The sequence below is a fragment of the Phascolarctos cinereus genome, unplaced genomic scaffold, assembly GCF_003287225.1.
Source record: "Phascolarctos cinereus isolate Bilbo 61053 unplaced genomic scaffold, phaCin_HiC Scaffold_7;HRSCAF=346, whole genome shotgun sequence".
NCBI classification, from domain to species: domain Eukaryota; kingdom Metazoa; phylum Chordata; class Mammalia; order Diprotodontia; family Phascolarctidae; genus Phascolarctos; species Phascolarctos cinereus.
The window spans coordinates 182,098,153-182,123,195 of record NW_027556180.1 but is presented as its reverse complement, the minus strand read 5'-3'; the positions used below and the strand labels follow the sequence as shown (position 1 = coordinate 182,123,195).

At 37.5% G+C, this 25,043-nt stretch overlaps 1 protein-coding gene across 1 annotated transcript in view; it reads right to left on the bottom strand.

Annotated features, from left to right (window-relative positions):
- Nucleotides 1-4,629: 4,629 nt before the first annotated feature.
- RFX8 (regulatory factor X8) overlaps nt 4,630-25,043 on the bottom strand; it is a 104,747-nt gene continuing 84,333 nt past the window's right edge. Inside the window, exons 13-15 of the mRNA XM_020987845.2 lie at nt 17,499-17,613; nt 14,694-15,004; nt 4,630-5,441 (exon numbers count right to left, since the gene is read on the bottom strand). Of these exons, the coding sequence (XP_020843504.1) occupies nt 5,265-5,441; nt 14,694-15,004; nt 17,499-17,613 (603 nt within the window). The 3' untranslated portion in view covers nt 4,630-5,264. The remainder of the gene's footprint in view (nt 5,442-14,693; nt 15,005-17,498; nt 17,614-25,043) is intronic.

Genomic DNA, 25,043 nt, shown 5'->3' with positions numbered 1-25,043 from the left:
CTGAGTGAAGTGAGCAGAACCAAGAGGACTTTGTACACAATAACAGCCATGTTATGCAATGACTAAGATTGTTAAACTGAACCTTTCTCAGCATTATGAGGATCTAAGACATCTCCAGAGGCCTCGGGATGGAAAATGCTGTCCACATCCAAAGAAAGAACTATGGAAGTTGAATCGCTATAACTTACTTTACCTTCTGTTGAGTTTTGTTTCATCTTTCTGATGGTTCCTCCTATTGGTTTTAATTTTTTAATTTTACTTACAACTTCACTAATGTGAAAATATGTTTAATGGGTATGTAAATGTAAAGCCTATATCAGATTGTGCACCATTTTGGGGAGGGTGGGGGGGAGGAAGAGGGAAAAAAATTTTCAACTCAAAAGCATGTGGAAGTGACTGTTGATAAATCAAAATAAATTAATAAAATTTACAAAAAAAAGAAATTTACTTTTTAAGTATTTTATTTTTTTCAATTACATGTATAGACAATTTTTGACATTAATTAAAACATTTTTGAGTTCCAAATTTTCTTCCTCCTTCCCTTCTCTCCCTCCTCCCTAAAAATGTAAGAACTTGATAGCATATTTCCATATTAGTCATACTGTGAAAGAAGAAACAGTCTAAAAGGAAAATACTATGAAAAAGACAAAGCAAGTAAAAATAGGATGCTTTGATCTGCATGCTGATTTCAGAAATTTTGATATTTTGATGGTTATTTTCAAAAAAAGAAGGTTCTAATGAGCACCAGGAAATTAATTTTGATAAAATGAAGGTACTGGTGTGCATTCTGCCAATTAGCTAAACTAAAGCCCATATTCTCCACTTAGGCTTTAGTTAATTTTGATCTGTGCTGTAGGAGAGAGTGCACATATTAAATCATGAATCTTTTGAAACAGCAAAATAAAAGGTATGGGCCACCTAAATATTCCCCTCAAATCCATTCTAAATGTCAAAGTTAGAAGGCAGACAAAATTCATTATATTTCTATGATGCTGATGGGAAAAGGTGGTGGGCAGGTCATGGAGCAAGAATGAGGGATAACAAATAAATAGCATGAGTATTGGTACCTAACAAATATAAAAAGACACAAAACATCTTTCAGCACATATCTTCTATAAAGGGTTTTGGGGAAGACAAAGATAAGAATTGCACAGGATAAGAATGCATGGATGGAGCTGTGATGTGCATGATTAGAGGGAGTGGTTTATCTCCCTTAATGTTAATGCCTTCCTTCTATGGATTATCTCCAATACATCCTGTATATAGGTTCTTCCTGTATAGTTGTTTGCATATTGTTTCCCCTCATTAAACTATGAGCTGCTTCAGACCAGGGACTGTCTTTTATCTTTCTTTGTATCTCAATGCTTAGTGCAGTACTTCACATATAATAGGTGCTTAATAAATGTTTATTGTCTGGCTAACTACATTGATGAAATTATTGATCTTTTGAAGTATGAACTGCTTATTAGACATTTCCCACTAGCTGCTCCATGAGCATCTTAAATTCAATATGTTCAAAGAGGTACTCATTATCTTTACTCCCAAATCTACTGCTCTTTTAAACTTTGCTAGTATTGTTGAGGGCACCAACATCTTTCTAGTCACCGAGGTTCACAAGCTCTGTGTTGACTTTTCACTTTCACTTACCTCGCATATTCAATCATTTTTTTGTTTATATCTCCACATCATACATACATATATATATATGTACACATACACATACACATACATACACATATATGTATATACATATATATGTATATATGAAAAAGCATACACACACACACACACTCTTCTACACTCATCTTTATTCAGGGCCTCATTCCTTCTTGCCTGGATTATTGCTTCAGCCTTCTATTTGGTCTTACTATCTTAAGTATCTCCTTACTCTAATCTATCTTCCACTCCACCACCAAATTGACTTTATTAAAGCACCATTCTGATCCTGTCACACCTCTGCTCAGCAAACTCTAGTGGTTTCCTGCTGCTTCTAGGATAAATATAAACTCCTTCTTTTGACATTAGAAGCTCCTCATAACATGAAATCTTCCTCCCCCTCTAGTTTTCTTACACATTACCTACTCCCCACAATGTACTTCTAGCCATACCAGCCTCCTCACTGTCCTGCACACAGCACATGTGGTACTGCATCTTTTGTCTCCATGACTTTATATAGGCCATCCCCCATGCCTGGGATGTACTCTTCATGCAACTGTCACTTGGAATCTCTGGCTTCCTTCAAGATTCAACTCAATTGCTACATTCTATATAAAACCTTTCCTGATACTGTCAGATCCTAGTACCCTCACTTTTCAAACTACCTTGTATTCACTTTGCATATATTATCTATCTATCTATCTATCTATCTATCTATCTATCTATCTATCTGTCTGTCTATCTATCTACCTATCTAGATTTTTTGTTAGAATGCACATTAATATAACCCTTAGCTCAAAGAAATTTGCATAAGATGCTCCTTATTGGTGGAGATTACTCAACATTCCATGTGATCATCTACAGAAGAGCAAAGCTGGGGAGCATTTGGGAGAACAGAGATATTGGTCTTTGGGCTTCCAGCTTCAAGAGAGAAGATGTGTAGTTCCAGACTCTCTTCAGGTCCCCAGAGAGTAAGACTCTGAGAAGAAGCCAGTATGTGAATGAGCTGACACCTCAATTATGTCCATATTCCCAGCTTACTAATTTAGAGATTTCAGGGAATTTCCCCTTGGATGAAATCTGGGATACTCTTAGTTGAGCTAAAATATTTCCCTCCCACTGATAGAGCTCATTTACTCTGTATATTGTCTGGCACATATTCTCAACCATATACTTTCTCTGATTCATATTTGTTATTGGCTTAGATAAATATTTTTATTTGCTATTTGCAGTGTGTGTTCACTGTGAAACTGGCATTTGGTGGGAAGGGAATAAAGCCTCAGATATATAGCTTGGGGTGACCATTCCCCATTGAGGGATAGTAATCAGGAGTTCACTTTGAACCTAAAAATTATTTCCTCTAGACTAATAATATTTGGGGTTAGGGACAGGTAGCTATAAATCTTGCCTAATATCCCCTAACTCTGAGGAGAGAAGAGTGGCAAATATCTGTTTTCAACCTCCTAATTCCCCTCTTAGAAGGAAATCAGTCTTCCTTGGAGAAGGGTGGGGGGATAGAGGTAGAGGTGGAGACTCTAGAAATATCTATTCATGCCTCCCTATGAGCCACATGTAGAGACCCCTATGTGGACACACATAACTGACATGGACAAAACATACCATGTACCAACTCTTACTATATAAAATGTGAATATGTACATGTTTTATTCCTAATTAAAATGTAAGCTCCTTGAGGGTAGAGGCTGTTTTATTTTTATCGTTGTATCCACTTAGCACAGTACATGGAATAAAGTAAGCAATGAATAAATGCTTAATTATTATGACTATCACATTAACCTTTATAGAAAACACAACATTTTAGAAGTGGAAGAGCCCTTTGAGATCAGTCTAATACCCCCATTTGCAGATGGTAAAACTGAGACCCAAAGAGGTAAAGAGGTCTTGCCTAAGGTCACTGTTAAGTGGTAGGGATGGGACTACAAACCTAATCTTCTAATTGCATATTCTCTGCCACCGACTAGCACTATGGCCTCTGATAAGCAACTCAACCTTTCTGACATGCATTATGGGACTTCCCTTTCTGGTTCCAATATCTCTAGTTGTTACTAGTCCCATTTCATTAGATATTGTGGCTGAAGGTTGGACTACCAATGACCTTGTTTATATACTGAATCAAGTTAGGTTGTTAATCTAAATGTTGTTATGTGATGATTTAATGATTTTTAAAACAAATGAATTACTGAGGATACATCCAATAATAAGTGATTAGGCACCTGGAAAAGCCAGCATGGTCTAGAAAATTGAGAGCTGGATTTGGAGTGAGGAAGACTTGCGTTCAAATCTCACTTTCAATACTTAGTAGTTGTATGTGAAGATTCCTTCACTCATTAGAGATTTAAACTGTATGTGCCTTGGGAAATTCTCTAGGACTTGGTGGAGGGAACTCTGGCACCAAGGGTTCATATGTAATAGAGGCTGCAGCTGTGATTTTCTGTGTGTGTGTGTGTGTGTGTGTGTGTGTGTGTGTGTGTGTGTGTGTGTGTGAGTGTGTGTGTGTGTGTGTGTGTGTGTGTGTGTGTGTGTGTGTGTGTAGAGTCCTTCCAGATGAGAAAGCTTGTTCTACTAATGTGGGTTGACAGCTCTGATGCAACTTATGGTCTCAAAATGTTTCCTACAGCACTGAGAAGTGAAATGAATTGCTCAATTGTGCTACTAGTGTGTACTAGAGGCAGTACTTGAACCTGGGACTTCCTGGTTTGGAGATCAGCTCTCTATTAAATATGCCACACTATTTAATATATATTTTATCTCTGATAGCATTACAATTAATGATTTATATAGGTTTAAAATGTAATTTTGTTCATCACATGTGAAACAATTGAAATTATGCTTTAGACCTAAATAAATCTTTAATTATAACATTAGCAGACATAAAAGCATATTCATGAAATTGCTCCTTTTAAGATCACTAGCCAGATACAGGGAAATAGATCTGCTTTGACACTGATATGCTTCTTAGTTTCAAATGGTTTTAATGCTTTGGCTATACAGAAAAAAGAAATAGAGGTAAAGTAAAAGAGACATCATTTATTACAGATATATGTGCTAAATTCTACCTTATCCCCCCCAAAATTGTTACGATAGAGAAAAAAGAAATTCTTTGATCCAGTGATTAAGTCCCACAGTGATATCTAATTATTTTCTTGCCATTCTTTGATGACTGAGAATTTCTTTCTACACATTCTGACGACCTAACAAAATAATGCTGAGGAGAAGGATTTTATTTTTCTTTTTACAGTTTGAACTGGTTTATGCTCTTTCAAACAGTGATAACTCCCACGAGTTTTGTCTTGTATGTAGCTCACTTCCTGGAAAGATTTCTTTGTTTCACGAGCTTCTCAGCTGTTAAGGACAAAAATAGAGTTACCAGGAAAGACTCTAAGAAATAGCAAGGAGGCAAAAAAAATTGAAATTAGTTTATGAGCTTGGTCAAAGCCAACCATTGGAAATACATCGAAACATAAAAAAGTCAAACAAAGCTACATCTACTGTGTACAGTAAAGCTCCTTTCATTTTCATTGCAAAAGTTGCCCAGGTAGTATACTTGAAGAGTGAAAATACAGTTTCCCTGTGTGTTTTACATATTCTTAAATATTAGCATTGGTTTCTGTGAAATAAACATTTTCAGGGCTCTGTGGTACATCTGAGGTATGAATTACAAACTTCTGTCCATCTTTTAAAGTTACAAGGGCTTCTTGCCCCACAGGAAGGTCTAATTTAACTGTGCTTTTAGTGGCTTTGTCTTCCAACAGTACTTGGATCAGCTGTAAGGAAAAAAGAAATAAAGCTTAGCATAATGTCCTTTATTATACTGGGATCTTTCCTTTTTTTCTAGAACTAAATTCCAAGAATATACTTTTTGTTTTACCCACTTAGTTAAGTCAAGTCAATAAGAATTTAGTAAGCATATACTATGAACCAGGCACTGTGCTACATACTAGGGATACAAAGAAAGGGGAAAAAAGTAATCTAATCCAGTCCTTACTCTGGAAGAGCTCAGTCTAATGAAGTAGACAAAATGCAAATGATTGTTGTATATATTCTTAGAAGGAACGCATTAGCATTAAAGGTTAGCAGGTAAGGCTTCTTGCAGAAGGTAGAATTTTTAGCTGTGACTTGATAGAATCTGGAGAAACCAGGAAATGGAGATGTACAGGGAGAACATTCCAGGCATGAGGGACAGCCAGTCAAAATTGACAAGAATGGGAGATGGATTGTCAAGTGATAGTAACAGCAAAGAGGCTAGTGTCACTGGTTGGCAGAGTGTGGAAGGGAGTAAGGTATAGAAACACTAGAAAGGTAGGAGGGTGTCAGGTTATGAAAGGCTTTAAAAGCCACACAGAGAATTTCATTTTTGACATTTGGTACCCATTAGTTTCTTAAATTTTGGACCATGGAACAATGAACTATGACACTTTGTTTGAAAAAGATCTTTCTTCCCAACAACCCTGTAAGATAGATAGTGCCAGCACTGTCATCCCCATTTTACAGATTATAATTTTTTATTGATGAATTTTAGTGTTTCATTTTTACAGATGAGGAAACTGGGGCTCAGAGAGCCCCTAGGAGGTTAAGTAGCTACTTGGAGGTGGGATTCAAACCCATGTATCTCGACTCTAAGGCCAGGAATCTTTCCACTACATCATGGGCCTCAAAGTACTTTCCTCAAAACCATCCAGTGTGGAGGAAGGTAACATAGGTCTTATTGCTCCCATTTTATAGATAAGGAAATTGAGACACAGATAAGTGACATTAAAGGTAGAGTGGAAAGAGCGCATGTCTTCGTATCAGAAAACAGGAGGAAAATGAACTCACCTTCCCGAGTCTCAGTTTCTTCATCTGTGAGAAGAGAATGAGAGCCAGGGTAGCCTGGTGGATACAGGAATGTCTTGGAAGTTAAGGTGACCTTAGTTTAAGCCCTACTTCTTACACATACAGGCTATTGTCATAGGATCATATGTTTAGACCTGGGAGAGAACTCACCAGTCATCTAGTCTACTAATGCCATCATATTACAGATGAGATGACTGAGGCTTCTAGAGGTTTAGTGACTTACTCAGGGTCCACACAGGTAGGAAATTATGGAAAGGAAATTCCAACCTAGCTCCTCTGAATCCAAATTCATTACTCTTTCCAAAACTAGCCCTTGGTGTGATGTCTCTATGGAGCCTCTTGGTGCTCCAGACTACTCTCTGTCTACTAGGTGTAAAGCCAATGGTCAATTTTTTATTGGTAGAAAAAGTTTTCTCATTGGAGGACTCCTGACACTAGTCAAATCACATCAGGGCCAAAGAAGGCTAGAGAGTCAGCAATGGAGAAAATAAAAGGAGGGAGACAGAGACAGAGAGAAAGACAGAGACAGAGAGAGACAGAGACAGAGACAAAGACAGAGACAGACAGACAGACAGACAGAGACAGAGAGACAGACAGAGAGACAAAGGAGAGACATACTTGCCCAGGGTCACACATAACTGTCTGAGGCCACATTTGAACTCAGGTTTCCTGACTCCAGGCCCAGCACTCTATTCTCTAAGCCACGTAGCATAGTAAATGTCCAAAGTTGTTTTAATCAATGATTTGGATAAAGGCAAAGATGGCTTGCAAATATATGCACAGGTGACACAAAGCTGGAAGAGATAGCTAATGCACCAGATGACACAGCTGGGATTCAGAAAGGTCTTGATAGGTAAGAACAATGGGCTGAATTAAATAGGACAGAATTCAAAGTATGTGAATATAAATTATTTCTATAGATATCCAATATAGATAAATATAAAGTCTTAAACTTAGTTTAAAAAATCAACCTCACAAGTCAAAGGCATGGCCAACAGATTGTCTGAAAAAGAACCGGGTTAATGTGAGTGGTGGGAAATGGAAGCCAAAAAAGAATAGTAAGAGCCCCTCTATGTTCTGTCCTCTTCAGTTCACATCTGCACTATTTTGTTTAATTCTTGGAGTCATAGTTGAGGAAAGTCATCAGTAAATGAAGGAGTGTCCAGAGGAGGAAAACCAGAATGGTGAAGGGTTTTGAGTCCATGCCATTTGAAAGAATTTTTTAAACTCTGGGAGCATGCCCCCATGGGTGAGGGCTGGTGGTGGGTGTTGAAGCAATGGCTGAAATTACTGGGTATTTTCTAGAACAACTCCAACTTAAATACTTCCACTTTTCCCCCAATGAAAACAGAATTCAAATCAAATCAAATCAAAAGTGAAACTAACATGGAGAATTTGCTGTGACAATGAATTATTTATTCGTGATAGTTATTTAATATGGTATGCTCAACTGTGGTCAAATTTGAGTAAGAGCAGGTTGAATCTCAATGCTGTCATGATCTGCCACCATCACAATGAGTTGGTGTAGGTTCATGACTCGAATGAATTGGTTTTTTTCTACTTGTTGCCATATTTGAACATGAAATGTATATAATCTTTTTTTTTGCCTTTTTTTTTTTGGTGAGGCAACTGGGGTGAAGTGACTTGCCCAGGGTCACACAGCTAGTTAAGTGTCATGTGTCTGAGGCTAGATTTGAAATCAGATCCCCCTGACTCCAAGGCTGGAGCTCTAACCACTGCGCCACCTAACTGCCCCTGCATATATCTCTATACCAAAGTTAAATAATATTTGTGTTGAAGTTAAAAATATTATAGTATCCATTATATTTCTTACTGTCATGCACTTTGCAAATGCAAAATTATTAGCTAGCTTCCTCAAAAGCTATAATTTATTTAAATTTTGTTTCAGTTAACAAGCATTTATAATTTTTGCTCTCACCTCCCTCATTCACTGGAAAAAAAGGAAAAGAAAATTCTTGTAAGAAATAAGCATAGCCAAGCAAAATATATCCTTATGTGTCTCATTCTGCATATTCAGCCCATCACCTCTCTTTCAAGAGGTGGCTAGAACGCTTCATCACCAGTCCTTTTGGAATCATGGCTGGTCCCTGTACTAATAAGAGTTCTTAAGTCTTTCAAAACTGTCCTTTTCTTTTTTTTTAATATTGTTGCTATAGTATAAATTGTTCTCCTGTGTCTGCTCACTTCACCCTGCATCAGCTCATAATAGTCTTATTCAGGTTTCTTTGAAACAGTTCCTTTTATCAATTATTATGACACAATACTTATACTATAATTTGTTCAGCCTTCTTGCAATTGATAGGCACCCCTCTTAAGTTTCTAGTTATTTGACATGACAAAAAAGAGCTGCTATATATATATTTTTGTATATATGGATCCTTTCATTAATATGTTTGGAGGTGTAGGCCTAGGATTAATATTTCTGGGACAAAGGGAATTCACAACTTAGTGACTTTGGGAGTATAGTTCCAAGTTAAATATGGAAGTTTTTAAAAATTAAAAAAAATCTTTAGAGCTGTTGTAGAGAGTGGTCTTAAATGTCTAATTTAATTGTCTTAAACTTTTTATTTTCTCTAATTATTTAACATGAAATAATGCCCCTGCTTCTTGGATAAAAACCTAACTGGTTTGAAGAGGGAATTCAGCAAAGCTACTTAAACTAGTATAAGCCAAGACAATAGAGGTTAGTTTGAGTAGTGCAAATACAGAAACATGAAGAAAGAAGCTCAAATTTAGCAAATACATTTCATTGTATTTATCATTGGGATTCACAGATGTTGTTGTCAGTGGAAAGTAAAGACCACTGTGTTTGCTTTGTATGATGAAAAAGCATGAAACCCAAGAGGCCAAAATGATATTTTCAAAGTGTATGCAAAGACTACATTGTCAAGACAAGAGAATTTTTCTGGAGAAAATTAGATGCTTTTAAGAAGCAAAGACAAACTTTAAAAAAAGCTGTCTGTGACATCAAAAGGACTGTTAGCATTGTAGTACATTGTTTATAGAGCACTAAAAGCAAAAAGCTTCCTTTGATAGAAATATTGCTGGTATTGACATGGTCCAAACGATGCCTGATGAATCATGTGCAAAGCAGCTTTGAATGATTCTGCTTTGTAGACAACAGGATGGGAAGGAGAACTGACCAGATATCTGAAGACATTTATGATCAACTAATTAATAACTTAAATTTTTTCTATTTTGCATTGGAAGAGGATTAAGTAACAGATGTAGTTAAAAATATTCACTTGATTACACATGTATAATATTCTGATCAGACTGATGTTGAGGGAAGATTTGTTACTTTGCCTGTGGGAGAATTACATTGGCTACTGCACAGAGGGATCTTCACTAATATCAAACAAAATTCAGGCCTATAAACACTAGTTTAAAATGTGGCAGTTTGTGCTTTGTAGATAATCAATTGAATCAAGAAGTAGGGATGATTATATACAGTTAAGTTGCTACAAGAGTAATCAACTTTATAAAAGCTAATCCATTAAAAAGAAAAATCCTTGCAAAATTATGAGATATATGAAGGCAGAGCATTGGGAATGTCTGTCTTATTGTGAAATATCCCTTTTTTTTCAAGTCAAAGTATTTTGAAGGGTGCTTTAGCTAAAAGAAGAAATTGACATTTTTCTTGTTGATAGGAATAAAAGAAGCAAATTCATTTCTGAGTGAAAATTTCCCCCTGAGGCATGCTTTGGTAGATTTATGAAAAACTCTGTATGCTAAATAAATCAATGCACTGTCCTCAAATTCATACTCTGATCCAGAAAGAGAAAGCAACTATATTTGTAACAAAGTTAGAACTACAGATAATAAATTTACAAAAAAAATTAAATATATTTCTCAATTTAAAAAATGAAATTGAAGAAAGCAAAGACTGGTCACGAAGTCTTGTGACTAATTTAGAAAATAAATTTTCATCTTATTTTAAAAACTTCAATATTTCTAACTATTAATGAAAAAGGAGGCTAGCTGCCATGGACAAATATGCTTCACTTGGTCTTATTCCAGCTAAGCAAAAAAATCGTTTATAGACTTGTCTTGAGACGGCACATTGAAATAAGCATTTAATTCAGAAAATATTAGTATTTTGATTATGGGTTAATGAAGAGGTCTCTGGTTTAAGAAACAGAGATATATGCATATTTTCTACTGTTTCTACATCTTCTAGAGTGTAATATCTAATATTTGAGTGAAATGGGGTTTTCATCTGTAGCTCTTCTAAGCAAAAATATGTATCTTGGTTACTAATAAAATTGATGACAACACATTCTGAGAAACTTTGAGCTAAACAAACAAACAAACAAACAAAACAGTGTACCCACTACAGGAATATTATTCTTATTGTTATCACTTAAAATTATAAATACTAAATTTTTGAAGAATTACAACAAATACTTATTTGTGTATGTTTCAAATTTGTTTTTTGTTATGAACATTTTAGTAAGTTCTTAAATTTATTTGGATAAAATGTGAGCCAAGAAAATTATCTGAATAGATTATTTTATGAAGAATGTAGGGGGAAAGCACATTTTTTTTGGTAAAAAGTGTGGTTTCACTACAGAAAGTTTAAAAACCACTTACATACAAGGATCATTTGAAGGAAATGAAGATATTTAGCCTGAAGAAGATAATTTTCAGGGACATCATAGCCATTTTCAAGTATCTAAAGGGCTATGATATTAGGGAGGGACTAGATTTGTATTGTTTGGCTCTAGGGAGCAAAACTAGTAGCTATGGGTGGGAGCTGCAGAAAGACTAATTTAGGCTTGAAATCAAGAAAATGTTCTTAATAAGCAGAGTTGTCTCAAAAGGGATAAGGCTAGCTTGAAATGTGGTGGGTTTCTCCTTTGGAGGTCATCTGAAAGAGAATGGATAAACTTGTCAGGCATGGGTTGGATTAGCTGGCTACTGAGATACCTTCTAACTCTAGAATTCTATGGTTCTGTACGTTGGGAATTGAAACCATATCTTTTCTGGCTTTCCATTAAATAAAGAGAAACAGTTTTAAGTCCAACCTGCAAAATGAGAAGATTGGACTAAGTGACCTCTGAAGTATCTTTTGGCTCTAAAATTCTAGGATCTTATAATCTTAGGTTGTAGAAGATTAAATTACTTGTCTTGCTTTATTATCTAGGTGGCCCCTGGAGACAAAAAGATATTCCTTTTCCTTAGTTCAAATCCAGCCTCAGACACTTACTAGCTGTGTGCCCCTGGGCAAGTCATTCACCCTGTTTGCCTGAGGTTCCTCATCTGTAAAATGAGGTGAAGGAAATGGCAAACCCCTCCAGCATCTTTGCCAAGAAAACCCCAAATGGGGTCACAAAGAGTCGGACACTACTGAAAAATAACTAAACAACCACCACCACCACCAATTAAAATGTTGAATACCTTTAATTATTTTCATGAAACTGGTCAAACCTAATGACAATGGACTTCAAGAAAGACATGAAGCAGAGCTGGGCTTGGGAAGGTTTCCCAGATTACTCTGTTGTGCTGGAATTTGGTGGCATTTGAATATTCCTTGAAATATGTAGAACAACAATTATGGTGAGCGCTCTAATTGCAATAAAATGAAACCCTGGCTCTGTACACATTTTGTACTGAGCATGTGCTGTTGCCTTTGTCTGTCTGGTGGAAACCAAAGCATGAATGAGTTGAGATCTTTACATTCTTTGTTTTTCTATCCTTAGTCTATAGCACAGAACCTGGCACATAGTAGGTGCTGGTTGATCGGTTGATTAATAAATCCATAAAGTCAAATGTGAATATGTAAAGATCTAGATTTACTTAAAAACTGCATGCTGTACTGAGAATTCCATGGGGGTATCATTGAACTGGTATCATAATTTCTCTTCCTCTTTAAAACACCCTATCCATCCCAAGACAGAACAAAGCCAACCAACTTGTAGTAGTGCAACATAAATTAATCTGTAAAATAGATGAGTACCTGAAATTATATGAAAATCAAATTTATGTTCATCCAATCACATTTTAAATGCACTGGGGGGTGGGGAGGATATAACTTAAAATAATTCCTGGGATGAATACTCTTGTAAAGTAAGGAGACCATTTGCAAAGCAAATATTCATCACCTCAATTCTCTTTTTAAGTGTAGTGTGGTACAGTAAAAAGAGCACTGACTCTAAAGTCAGAGCGCCTAGGTTTAAATTTCACCTTTGATACTACTCATGTGACCTTGTGCAAATCACTTAATTTCTCTGGGCTGTGTTGTATAATGAAGGGGTTAGATTTGAATGGTCTCTGAGGTCCCTTCCTGCTCTGCATGATCCAATGAAATCTAGATTTTTAATATATAATATTAAAACCAATTCCTGATTGTACATTAAAGCATCCCTGGAGATTTCATCCTAAAATACTTGCAATAAGATGAAACCTTAGGGAACTATGCATGTGTTTGTTCTATATGTGGTTGCCTTTATCAGTTTGGCAGGAACCACTGAATAAACAAGTTTTCTTTGTTTTTTTGTTTGTTTTTTAGGCTAGGCAATGGGGTTAAGTGACTTGCCCCGGGTCATACAGCTAGTAAGTGTTATGTGTCTGAGACCGGATTTGAACTCAGGTCCTCCTGAATCCGGGGCCGGTGCTCTATCACTGCGCCACCTAGCTGCCCCAAGACAGGCTTCTTTTCAGCAAGAGCAGAAATGTATTCTCTGGAGCTCTTCATTCTCCTCCCTTTCCCACTCCCCAGTTGATGGAGGACAGAATCCTTCAGATGTAGGCTGCAGTTGTTGTTACCTGTGGTGTGGGGATGAACTAGACTTCTCTGAAGGCTCTCTACTGGACTCTGCTTCTTATCGAGTATTGGGAAGTAGTGGGAGGGGCCCACTGGGGGAATAAAAAGGGGACCCTCCCTCTATGGGAAGTCTTCTCTCTGATCTCGGGGTTGGAAAATTGGCTGTAAAGTGAATTCCAGGCTTCCACAAGGGCCCAACCAAAACCAGTTCGATGTGTACTGTTGTGTCAGCACATGAAAACCTCCCATGACAGTTGTAGTCTTCATTTCTCTCTATAAACAGTTTATTCCCAGTACGTAGGTTACTCATTGTGGGATTAGGCATAGGAGATCACGACTGCTATAGCAAGACTGAGGCATCATTTACCCAACAGGAACATCACAAGACTTTTGTTCCTTCCATTAATACAAATCTAGGTGCCTTCTTCCTACACACAGATATCCCATCAGGGAGACTCAGATGCATTTAATAATGTCCTTATTATCAAGAGTAAACAAAACCATACACATATGCACAGGTCAAAGAGCAAGTTATAAAACCTCAGAGAGCACCTTTAGAACTTCCTCTGGTCTTATCTGGATTTGTTTCATTCTGACAGAGTTGAAAGAACACTGACTGTGGAGTCAGAGGAGCTGGGTTCAAATCCTGCCCCTGACCTTCACCTGTGTGACCTTGGGCAAGTCATTTTACCTGAGTTTCAGCTTCCTCATCATTAAAAGATGAGAAAAGTACTAGAGATTTTTTCCAGCTCTAGGTCTAGGATTCTATATCTAACCACTTGTCCATAAGAGGAAGAACCCAGAAAAATTATAGAACACTTCTGGTGATTTTGGGGACGGCAAGGTGGGAAAGTTTCAGGTTACGATTCTCTTTCTTTGGAAGATGTTCATCATAAGTCAGAAGAGAATTAGTAAATTGCAGCCAGCCAAATTAGTGGTCTCATGTTACATTAAAAATATATTTTGTGTCTTTTGTCTTTATATTACAATCATTTTTGCAAAAAAATAACAAATAAAACTTACCCCCACCCTTGCAATTCCTTCCAGATTGACCCCTCCCTTAATGTTAAATTCAAGTTACCATCTTGCTGAAATTCACAGGTCCAAAAAGCAGATCTGTAATAAATATGTCAGTATCCAAAGCACATTTATAACAACATTACAGATTGGTATTAGAAATGGACTATTCCATACTTTTTATAAATTAGACCATCCTCTTTCATGGGAGGGATCACAGGAAGATTTTCCACTGCCTACTGTATCAATCAACTATTGCTCCTACTTCTAGCTCTTCCTCTCCACCTACTACTCCTACTTCTGTCCTCAGCATGCATATTTTAATTCTCATAATTAGATAATATGAATTTGTAATAACACCATGCCCTGGTGATTTTACCTTATTGCCTGTGGCAGTGTCCACCAGAAATCCCAGGACCTTAAGGATAATGCTGCTCAGACAAACATCACTCTGGCTGATGTGTGTCATCAGAGTTACACTAGGTGGCTCATCATTGTGGTTTTCATGTTGTTTAATTGGAGAATCAGGACTTTGGAGAGACTCCTGAGTGGACTGGATGGGAGACTTGTCATTTGGCTGCATTTCCTTGAGATTGCCCCCATCTTCCTCTTCCTCTTCATCCTCTATACGTGACTGAAGTATATGAATCACATATTCCAAAAGTAGCAAATTAAATAGATGCCAGGAGCCTAGTTTTAAATAACCAACAAAACAAAACAAAACCAGAAAGCCAGATCTGTAAAGTCAACATACCAACTTTTTAAAGGTTTTGGCAGGCCTTGCTCACTTAATCTACATTGTACATTTGACCTGCAATTTTCACTGACTGCATGCAGAGTGGGACCTTTGACACCCACCTCAGGTACGATCTAGCCCTTAAACAGAAAGTGACATTGAGTGACATATAAGGTATACAAAATTTGCAAAAGGGCACAAAACAATTCTACTTATCTAATCCAAGAGAAGAAACAACATTTATCAAAACACAAACACTTCCCTCCCTCCCCATTTCCTTCTCCCCCGTCTTTAAGGAGAGAAGAATCAACTTTAGGGATAATGAGTACCAGCTCCTCAAATCAGAGGAAGGCCTGTTCTTTGAGGTCTATCTGGCAGCTGAACAGAGATATAGGAATAGAATGTGGGGAGGGGTGGGGAGAGGACCACAGAAGGAATATTGTTGCCATTTTATGATGCATCAGATGCAGCCGCCTCTCAAATCCTTCACTGGTTGTGCTGTTGCATATCCTTATGTGTTAAGTGGGCAAGGGAAAAGAGTCTGAAGCACATGACAAAATGAGATTTATCTTATGCCAGAATTTTAAAGTTATAAATAGGGAGAGTTGAGGAGGACGCGTGAAAAAAGCATGCACAATAGAGCTGAAAAACACTGGATTTGTGAGAAGGTAGGACAGAAAATGACCAGGACTTCACTAGGAAATGTCTAGCTTTTTGTAAATTCTCAGTGGACCCAAAGTTACAGGTATTCAATGGCTGATACAGAGGGCTGCCTAGGGCAGGCTAGGGTGATCACAGCATCTTTGGGCCAATGTTTACCGGCCTATTCAATTTGATGGATTAACTACTGTTTTTATTGACTTAGTATGGCATAGAGTGAGTCAATCCAAAGCCAAGAAGACATGGGTTCAAATCCCTCCTCTGGCACATTATTGCCTATGTGGCTGTGGGTAGGTCATTTCACCTTTCAGTGTTCTGGGCAACTCTCTAAAACCATAAGTTGCAAGGTGGTGTCAAACCGCATTGGTAGAAGAGATTTAGTCACCCAATAGTTCCTGATACCAATGAAATTACACATCTGGTCCCTATCCCCACACATATATGTGATGGGGGAATCTCTGATCAATTTGATGTGCCCTTCAATGTACTTGAGAAGATTACAGCATGTTGGGGTAAGGGAAGAAAAGAAAATAAATGGTTTTTAAGTTTAAAAAAATTTTATAAAAGGTTACAGGATATGGACTTTTGTCAGAAGGGTGTCCAAGGGTGAGAAAACTATGAAGAGGGTGATAGGCTTAAGAAGGAGAATGGAGCCATTTCTCTTTACTCATATAGCCCTCTAATTGGTGAGGTTCCTCTAACAAGAGCAGAACTTCTCATTTGCCAATCATGTTAAGGCAGCCTCAATCACTGGAGACGAATCAGGAGTTCCCTGTGCTCTCTCAGCATGACCTCAACAATGGGCTTTAGCAGGGACCATGATTGGGAGATTCATTAAGCTCCATATGGATTCTCCTGATCAATCTCTAATTCATGAATATGTCCTGAGGGGAGAGTAGTCTGGTTAAAGAAAAACAGGCATGGGCTCTTTATTCTAGACTTGGACTGAAATACTGTTGTAACACTGTAGGGCAAATTTATGAATGTAGATAGGCTAATCATCTTGGACGCGATCCAAAGAAGCTGAATTACTGAAGTAAGCAAAGTAATTCATTTTAATCTATGTAGTGATTCCTCAGCACAGACTCTGAGAACAGCATCCAAGTGAAACTCCAGTGTATTTGTGAGACTGATCTAAATTAGAAAATTAGGGAAGGACAACATTAGAAGGGACCGCCGAGGACATCTAATCCAACATCCTCATTTTACAAGTAAGGAAAATAAAGCTAGAAAAGTTCATAGATTTAGAGATATTAGGGGACCATAGCATCAAGCTTAATCCCTTTGTTTTATACATGACAATACTGAGGCTAGAGTTTTGCCTAGGTCACAAAGCTGGTAAGTGCATCAGATGGGATTTTAACCTAGGTCTTCTTGACTCCGAATCCTACATTCTACCTACTATCTACTAGATTCTATCTCCTTTATAATGCCTAAGGTTAAGTGACTTTGTCAAGGTCACACTGTTAGGTGAAGAGCAGGTATTCAAACTTTGGTCCTTACTCTAAAACTGGGGCTTTTTCTACTGAAGCCAATATTATTTCTATGGACCAAAGAACTGAACATCTAACCTTGTCCCTTTCCATGATGCTCCCTAGGGCATGCCATATTGCAATATGACTTCTTTATCAGTTGTTCAGACTGAAATTCTCATTGGGATGTCCCAAGAACCGCCATCCCTCCTTTCTTGATAGTTACCTTGGCTCTGCCTGTATCAAAATGCAAAGCCACCTGCAATTCAGGAGTAGCTAACACTCAGTGACTTGGGGGCCCAGGAAGGTGCCTTACCAAAACTGTCTGCTTGCCAGAGGGTCATGGCCTTGCTCACGGCAGTCAGGAGGAAGTTCCATCTCAGCTGGAAGCTAGCAGCCAGTCTGATAAACTCTTCTTTGCTCCTGCTTGGCTAGTACATTTTAGGAATGTATAACAAAGGATGTCCCGATTTAGGAAAAATCAAATAGAGAAATATGGCTCATACAATGATTTTACAAGTACACGTTTCCTGCAACAGCCATTTTTAAAGGTACAAATGAGAAACGTAGGAGGAATTCACAAATTTTGCTTTAGTTGGAGGCTTTAACAAATGCACACTGGGCCTGATTCTAGCTTTTGGCTACATCCCCTGTGGAGCTGATCCTTGGTGCAGTGTTCTTTGAAGTTGAGAAAGAAGGAGAGGGAGATCAGAAATTGGTCTATTTTTTTCATACATACCATTTTTAAAAAGAGGTCACTTACGAAATATGACAGAGTAATACTGCAGGGGGAGCACCTCTAAAATCTACTTGGAGAGCAATTGAAAAGTTCTGATAAGCTATTTATACCCCTAATGACATGTGCTTTGATTGCCTTATCAGAGAAAAGCAGATCAGTTGTGGTGCTAAGTTTGATTATGAGGAAAAGCTCTGATTTGAATAACAATGAATCCAGTGCTAGACGGTTGTGCATCCAATAGCAATGAAAGCATAATTGTATTTAATTCAGGGAATATTCATAATCAGCTGTAGTGTGTGTTAAGAATCACAGAGTTAGAAGGTGTCTTAAGAGGTCATCTACACAGCTTCCTGCTGTGAGCTAAGCATAGGCTATCTTCACTGCATTAAAGCTGCAGTTCTCAAAATGTTGTCTGTGGACACTTAAGGTTCCCAAAGCCCTTTCTGGGAGTTCACAAATTCAGAACTATATTCATAATAATTCTTTCTTATATAATACTTTACTCTTCCCCAATTATGTGTTAAAAAAATTTTTTTCTTAACATTTTTAAAAAAGTTTTGAGTTCCAAATTCTATCCCTACCTCTTTCCCTCTTCTCCCCATCCCCAATATGGTAAGCAGTCCAATATAGTTTATACATATTCATAATAATTCTACGCTGTTATTTGCCTATTTAAATCACCTTCTCTTTTCCAATGATATATCTATGTGAGGCTGGATTTTCTTTGTATACTTCAACCTGAATAATGTCACAACAGACCAAATGCAAAAGCAGATATGAGAATCCAGCTGTCTCCAATTAAGTTAAGACTTTAATGAGATTTGCAAAAATATGTAAAATAACACCACTCACTATTTTTGTTTGTTTTTGACATTTTAAAAATGTTAACAAGTAATGAGTTAATTGTTATTTTTAAATGAATGAAAAACATTTAAAATTTATTAGTTTTAATTTCTAATATGTACAATAAATATTGAGAGATCTAATCCACATAAACAAAAGTTCTCTTGGTTTTCAATAATTTCTTAGTGTAAAAGATTCCTGAGAGGGGGGAAAGGTTGGGAAACATTCCACTAAAGGATATCATAGGTTCCTCATTCCCAAGGAATTCTAACAAAAAACTAAAGAGATTCTATTTAAATGTATAGAACAATGGATGAGATATTTTACTATTCTGAACACATTTTACATTTACTAGGAAACAATTTGGTTATGGAAAAAAAGTGTCTATTTATCTATCAATACAAAATGTACCTCATGTCAATCTCAATTATATACTTCTGAATAATGGAATTTCTTACGGTCTAAAGTATTTCCGTGAAAAGAAGATGTATTATTAGATTTGTGTTTGTGTGTTTAACTTGACCCATGGTTTCAATGTTAGGCATTCTGGTGAGGAATTCCTTTTACCAAAGTAGATCAGCACCTTCTCTGTGACTTATAGTTCCTCATCCATGATGGTAGAAGTGGCAAGATTTGGAACTGATTGGATGTATAGAATGAAGATGAGTAGGTAATCAGGAGACTAGAAAGATGGCAGTGCCATCAAGTGAAATAGGAAAGTTTGGAAGAGGAGTGAGTTTATGAGGGACGATAATGAAGTTTGGGACTGTTAAGTTTAAGTTTAAGATGTCTCTGAGACATATAGTTTGAAATGTGCAGTAGACAATTGGTGATATGAGAAGTTCAAGGGAAAGTATGGAGCTGAATATATAGATCAGGAAGATAGATGTATAGAGATAAGAACTAAACCCATTGTGGATGATGAGGTTTTTTAAAAGAGAATAGAGAAAGAAAAGATAATAGAGCCCAAGACAGAGGCTTGGGGAATGACCAAAGTGAGGGATTGTGATATTGATGATTAGCCAGCAAAGGAGACTGAGGAAGAGCAGTTAGACAGGTAGGAGGTGAACCAGGAGAGAGTAGAGTCTTGAAAACCAAAAGAGAAGAGAAAGTCTCCAGGAGAAGAAAGTAATCAACAATGTCAAACTCATTCGTGTGATTAAGAAGGATTAGGACTGAGAGAAGACCATCATATTTGGCAATTAAGACATCATTGGTAACTTTGGGGAGAGCAATTTCAGTTAAGTGATAAGGCCAGAATGCAAAGGGTTGAAGAGAAAGGGGAGAAAATGTGGGGTCCAATGAATATAATAAACTCTTTTCAAAGAGTATGGCTGAGAAAGGGAGGAGAAATACAGTATAATAGCTTGAGGATAAGATAGGGCCTAGTGAAAAAAAATTATTAAAATGAGGGAGACTTGGGCATGTTTGAAGGGCAGTAGGAAAGGAACTTATTGGTAAGGAGAGGTTGAAAATTCAAGAGAGAGATGGGCAATGCTTGAGGATGAGGATGGGAGGTCATTGGATCTTGTGTGTGTGTGTGTATATATATATATATATATATATATAGAAGGGTTGGCCTTGACAAGAAGGGTCATCTTTTGTCAGAGACACTTAAGGAAAGGAGAAAGTGAGAGATGATGTCAAGGGTTTTTAAGATGAAAAGAATGGGAGAAAAGGGTGATCATTTTCTATATTATCAATGTTCTCAGTAAAGCAAGAGGCAAGGTCCTCAACAGAGAGAAAAAAGGTGAAAGGTGGATGGATTAGGATGCTTGAGGGAAGAGAATGTTTAAAATAGCTTCTGTGGAGAGTGAGATAGAGGATTAATTAGGGAGGAACAAAACAACTACCCAGATCCAGTGAGGGCACAATTGAAGTTGGATAACATCAATTTGTAATGCACTTAGCTAGCCTGGTGGTAAGACTTCCTCCAGATGCATTTAGCAGCTTTTGAAAAGAGCCAGATGCTAGAAGTAATCCAGTGTTATGGTTTAGCAAGAGAAGACCAGAGACAGGGGGAATGAAAGACAGCATTTAGTTGAAATAGCTAACTACCAGGTGAAGGTTGGAAAGAGAGGAAAGTGCTAAGGTAATAATCTCAAAGTATTTAGGGGTGATGGGAATGGAGATCTTGATAAGAGTAAAGAATAAGTATAGAAGAGACGAACATAGGGAGAGGCTATGGTCAGAGAGGGGGAGGTTAAGGTTTCCAGTTAGGGAAGTGGAATATTTGTGGGTAATGACAAGACCTGGTATGTGACCATCCCTAGATGTGGCTTAGGTGGAGTGAAGAAGTAGATCATGTGAACTAAGAAGGTTGAGGAAATGGGAAATGAGGAGCAATAGGAGTTTAAGGGCGTATCTACGTAGATATCAAAGTCCCCTAGCATAAGGGTAGGAATTGATCAGTGAGGTGCTGAGTTCCTTGAGAAAGAAGGCAGAATGACCTGGTTAGTGGTCAATATTCCACAGCTACTAAAATTTGGATTGGGTTAAAAATGTGATTAAATGGACTTCAAAGGAGGAAAGTTTATTGGGTAACAGCTGGAAGTGACAATGTAGAGCCAGGACCATTACAATTTTCTTCTCTAGGACCAATTTTGGGATAGAGGGAGAGGTAAAAGAAGATACACCTAGTGCTAGAGTTGAAAGCCCTGGAGGCAATGTCATCAGAAGGAAGCCAGGTCTTCATGAAGGCTAAAAGCTGGAAGGAAAGTGAAAGAAAGAGGTCCAAGATGACAGGGAGTTTGCTGTGGAATGGGAAGTCTGGAGTGTGTAGTGAGAGAGTGAACAGTCTGTTAGCAAGCATTTATTACTATGTGCCAAGTACTCAGGGGATGTAAAGAAAAGCAAAAATTAGGTCTGCCCTCAAAGAGCTCACATTCTAATGAGGGAGAAAACTTGCACATAACCATGCACATATAAAATCTATACAGCACAAATGGAAGGTAATCAAGATGGAAATGGGTGGGCTAGGGTTGAGGGGGATTCATTTTTATTGTTCCATAAGAATGCTTTGGCCAAATTTTGCATATTGAATCAGTACCCCAAACAAGTGAGTATTAAAATGTAGTGAATAATAATAATAATTGTTGTGAGTTGTTATTCAGTCATTTTTCAGTTGTGTCTTTTGGATCTCAGCATCTCAAACTCAGTAAAACTGAATATCATCTTTCACCTCAACATGCCTTCCCCTCAACTCTACTATTTCTAATTAGGAGGCCTTCAGTTTCCTAGTAACCAAGGTCTGAAATCTCAGTCAGTCAATGTTGACTCTTCCTACTTCCTTACCTTCCATATTCAATTAACTGCCAAGTTCTGTTGATTCTGCCCCCTCAAAATGTCTGTTCCTTCTTCATTTGTTCCTTCCTTGGGATTCCTGCCACCACCAACCTGTTTCATACTCTCTTCACCTCTCTCTTAGACAATAGCCTCATAACATCCTGTCTGCAGTCTCTACTGACTACAATCTATCTTTCACACTGATGCCAAAATAATCTTTCTAGGCACTATTATCTTGCTGTAAACCTTCAGTGGCTCCCATGCACAATGAAAAAAAAGTCAGATTTCTTAAACCTGGCATTTAAAAGCCTTCACAAACTATAGTTGACCTTTAACCACTTTATGTGCACTCCTCTTTATATGCTCAGTGCTTGAGCTAGACTAAACTGTTTCCTGATCTTCCATTTCTCCTGCCTCTATACTTCTCTGGACACATTCTTACTGCCATGGCTGGATACTTCCTCCTACCTCACTCCCCCAATTCTGTCTATTGAGAGCCTTCTCACCTGTGCTCAGATGTCCCCTCTTCCATGAATCTTTCTCTGACGTCTTAGCTAAAACAGATCAGCTATTCCTTTAATTACTTGTGTTCTATTTAGCTTCTTCCATCTCCTTAATCATTCTATAACTTGTATGACAATTGTTTATTCCTTCACACTTCTCTACTGAATATTACAATAGAGATAATGAAACAGAACATTCTAGACTCTGCAAAGGCAGGAGTGGGAATGTAATGAATAGAGGAAGGCAATCAGGATGGTGGAAGGCCTTGAGCCCATATCCTATGAAAATTGGTTAAAGGAACTAGAAATGTCTAGCCTGGAAAAGAGAAGACTCAAGGGGGCCACGATACCTATATTTAAGTAAATGTGTGGTCATGTGGAATAGAGATTAGACTGGTATTGTTTGTCAGAACCAGAAAAAATGAGTAGAAGTTGCAAATAAGCAAATTTAGGTTTGATATCAAAAGAAACTTCTTAATAGTCAGAACTGATCAAAAGTGGAAGATAGTGCCTGGAAAGCTGGTGTGTTCCACATCGTTGCAGATCTTCAAGCAGAAGCTGATGGTTACTCATCAAGTAGGTTATGGTGGGGATTCCTTTTTTGGGTATAGTTTGCACTAGAGAGCTGGTTCAGGTAGCTTTCAACTCTCAAATACTGTAATCTATAACCAATCTAGCTAAGAAGAGAGAGGTTAATCACCAGTAGACTGGTCATGTAGTGATGAATTTTTTGGCCATGGCGACACCAGAGGCAAAGAAAAATGACAGAATTATCTCAGTCCTATGTGGAAGAGCAACAGAAAAAGGGGGCAAAGGTTGCCAAGGATCATGTCATTTTTAAATGGTTTATGAATTATAACAGCTGTTGGTGCTGTAAATATGGGACATCTTTGTATAATGATGAATGAGTGGACATACTACTGGAGAAACTGAATCATATCAATTTTCAAATTCTTCCTTCTATACCTTCCCCCCCTTCTCTCTCTTTCTCTCTCTCTCTCTCTTTCTCTCTCTCCTCTCTCTCTCTCTCTCTCTCTCTCTCTCTCTCTCTCTCTCTCTCTCTCTCTCTCTCCTCTCTCTCTTTCTCTCTCTCTCTCTCTTTCTCTCTCTCTCTCTCTCTCTCTCTCTCTCTCTCTCTCTCTCTCTCTCTCTCTCTCTCTCTCTCTCTCTCTTCACCTTTCTTCTGAATTTCTCTATCTTACCTGGGCCAATCACATATCTAATCACACTACTCATAGGCATGGGAGCTTTGACTTTATTTTCTACTGGGGCTGGTTCATCCCTCCTTAGGAAGCATGATGGCCTCCTACTCCTGGGAACTTGATATATTGGTGTTGGACTTCAGTGTGGATATCCAATCAGCTTAGTTCACTACAGCCCAGAAATCCAGAGTTTGTGATTAATCAAAATCAGCCTCACCAGTACCAGGGATTACAGGCCTTTACCTAGCAGGTGCCTTTTTTGATGTAAATGAGTCCAGAAGACCAAAGGAATGTTTAGCTAAATGGAAGGATGGCTCACAAGATTTCCTTGAAGAGGCAAATAGTTTTATTAGTCCAAAGTCAAGAGGAAACAAAATTTCATGGAACTTAATGTAGAGGTGGACACAGGTGAGGGTGGTGAAAAATGTTAGAAAATATAGTTCAGGAGTAAAGAACACGATATTACTGTGCTATAAATAAAGACAAATATAAAAAATTCAGAGAAGTTTGAAAAGATTTATATGAACTAATGGAGTAAGTAGAACCAGGTTAAAAAAAAACCCAACATGTAAAGACAGTAGTACTTTTTATTAATGTGACCAATGGGAATTTTAGAGGACTGGTGGTTAAGTATACCACTTTTCCTTGGGCAAAGAAGTGATGCAGAATGAGGCATACATTGTCAGACATGGACAATGTATTCATTTGTTTTGTTTAAATGTACTTATATTTTACCAGTGAGGGTTGGGGAGTAGTCACGGGGAAGTGACAAAAATAAAAATAATTTATATTTTTAAAATTATGAGCAATATTTTCTCTTAAGTCTCTGATAAGCAGAAGGAAGAAAAACAAATTTAAAGAAAGCTTGGTGAATGGCCTAATAAGCAAAGTCATCCTGATAATACTGAAGGATGAAACTGGAAGAACAACAAACAGACAAAATATGGAAAAGAGCTACCAAATTATTTTCACTATTGAGGATAGTGGAGCCAACACATTTGGGCTTTTAACATCACAATTCTAGATATATTCATAGAAAAAAATGGAAATGACATTGAATAAAACAAATTAAGGAAAGCAGCTGGACTAGACACAGATATCAAGGAGATGAAAGAAACATTGGAGAATTGGAGTAGTAATAAAATAATTCACCTTTCTATAAGCCTTTAGATGATAGGTACATGTCTTCTCCCCCAACCAAGAGTATAAACCCCTTAAAATATAAATACCCTTTATGTCCACAGTATGTAGCACAGAATTGTGATAATAATTTTTCATCATTTGCTACC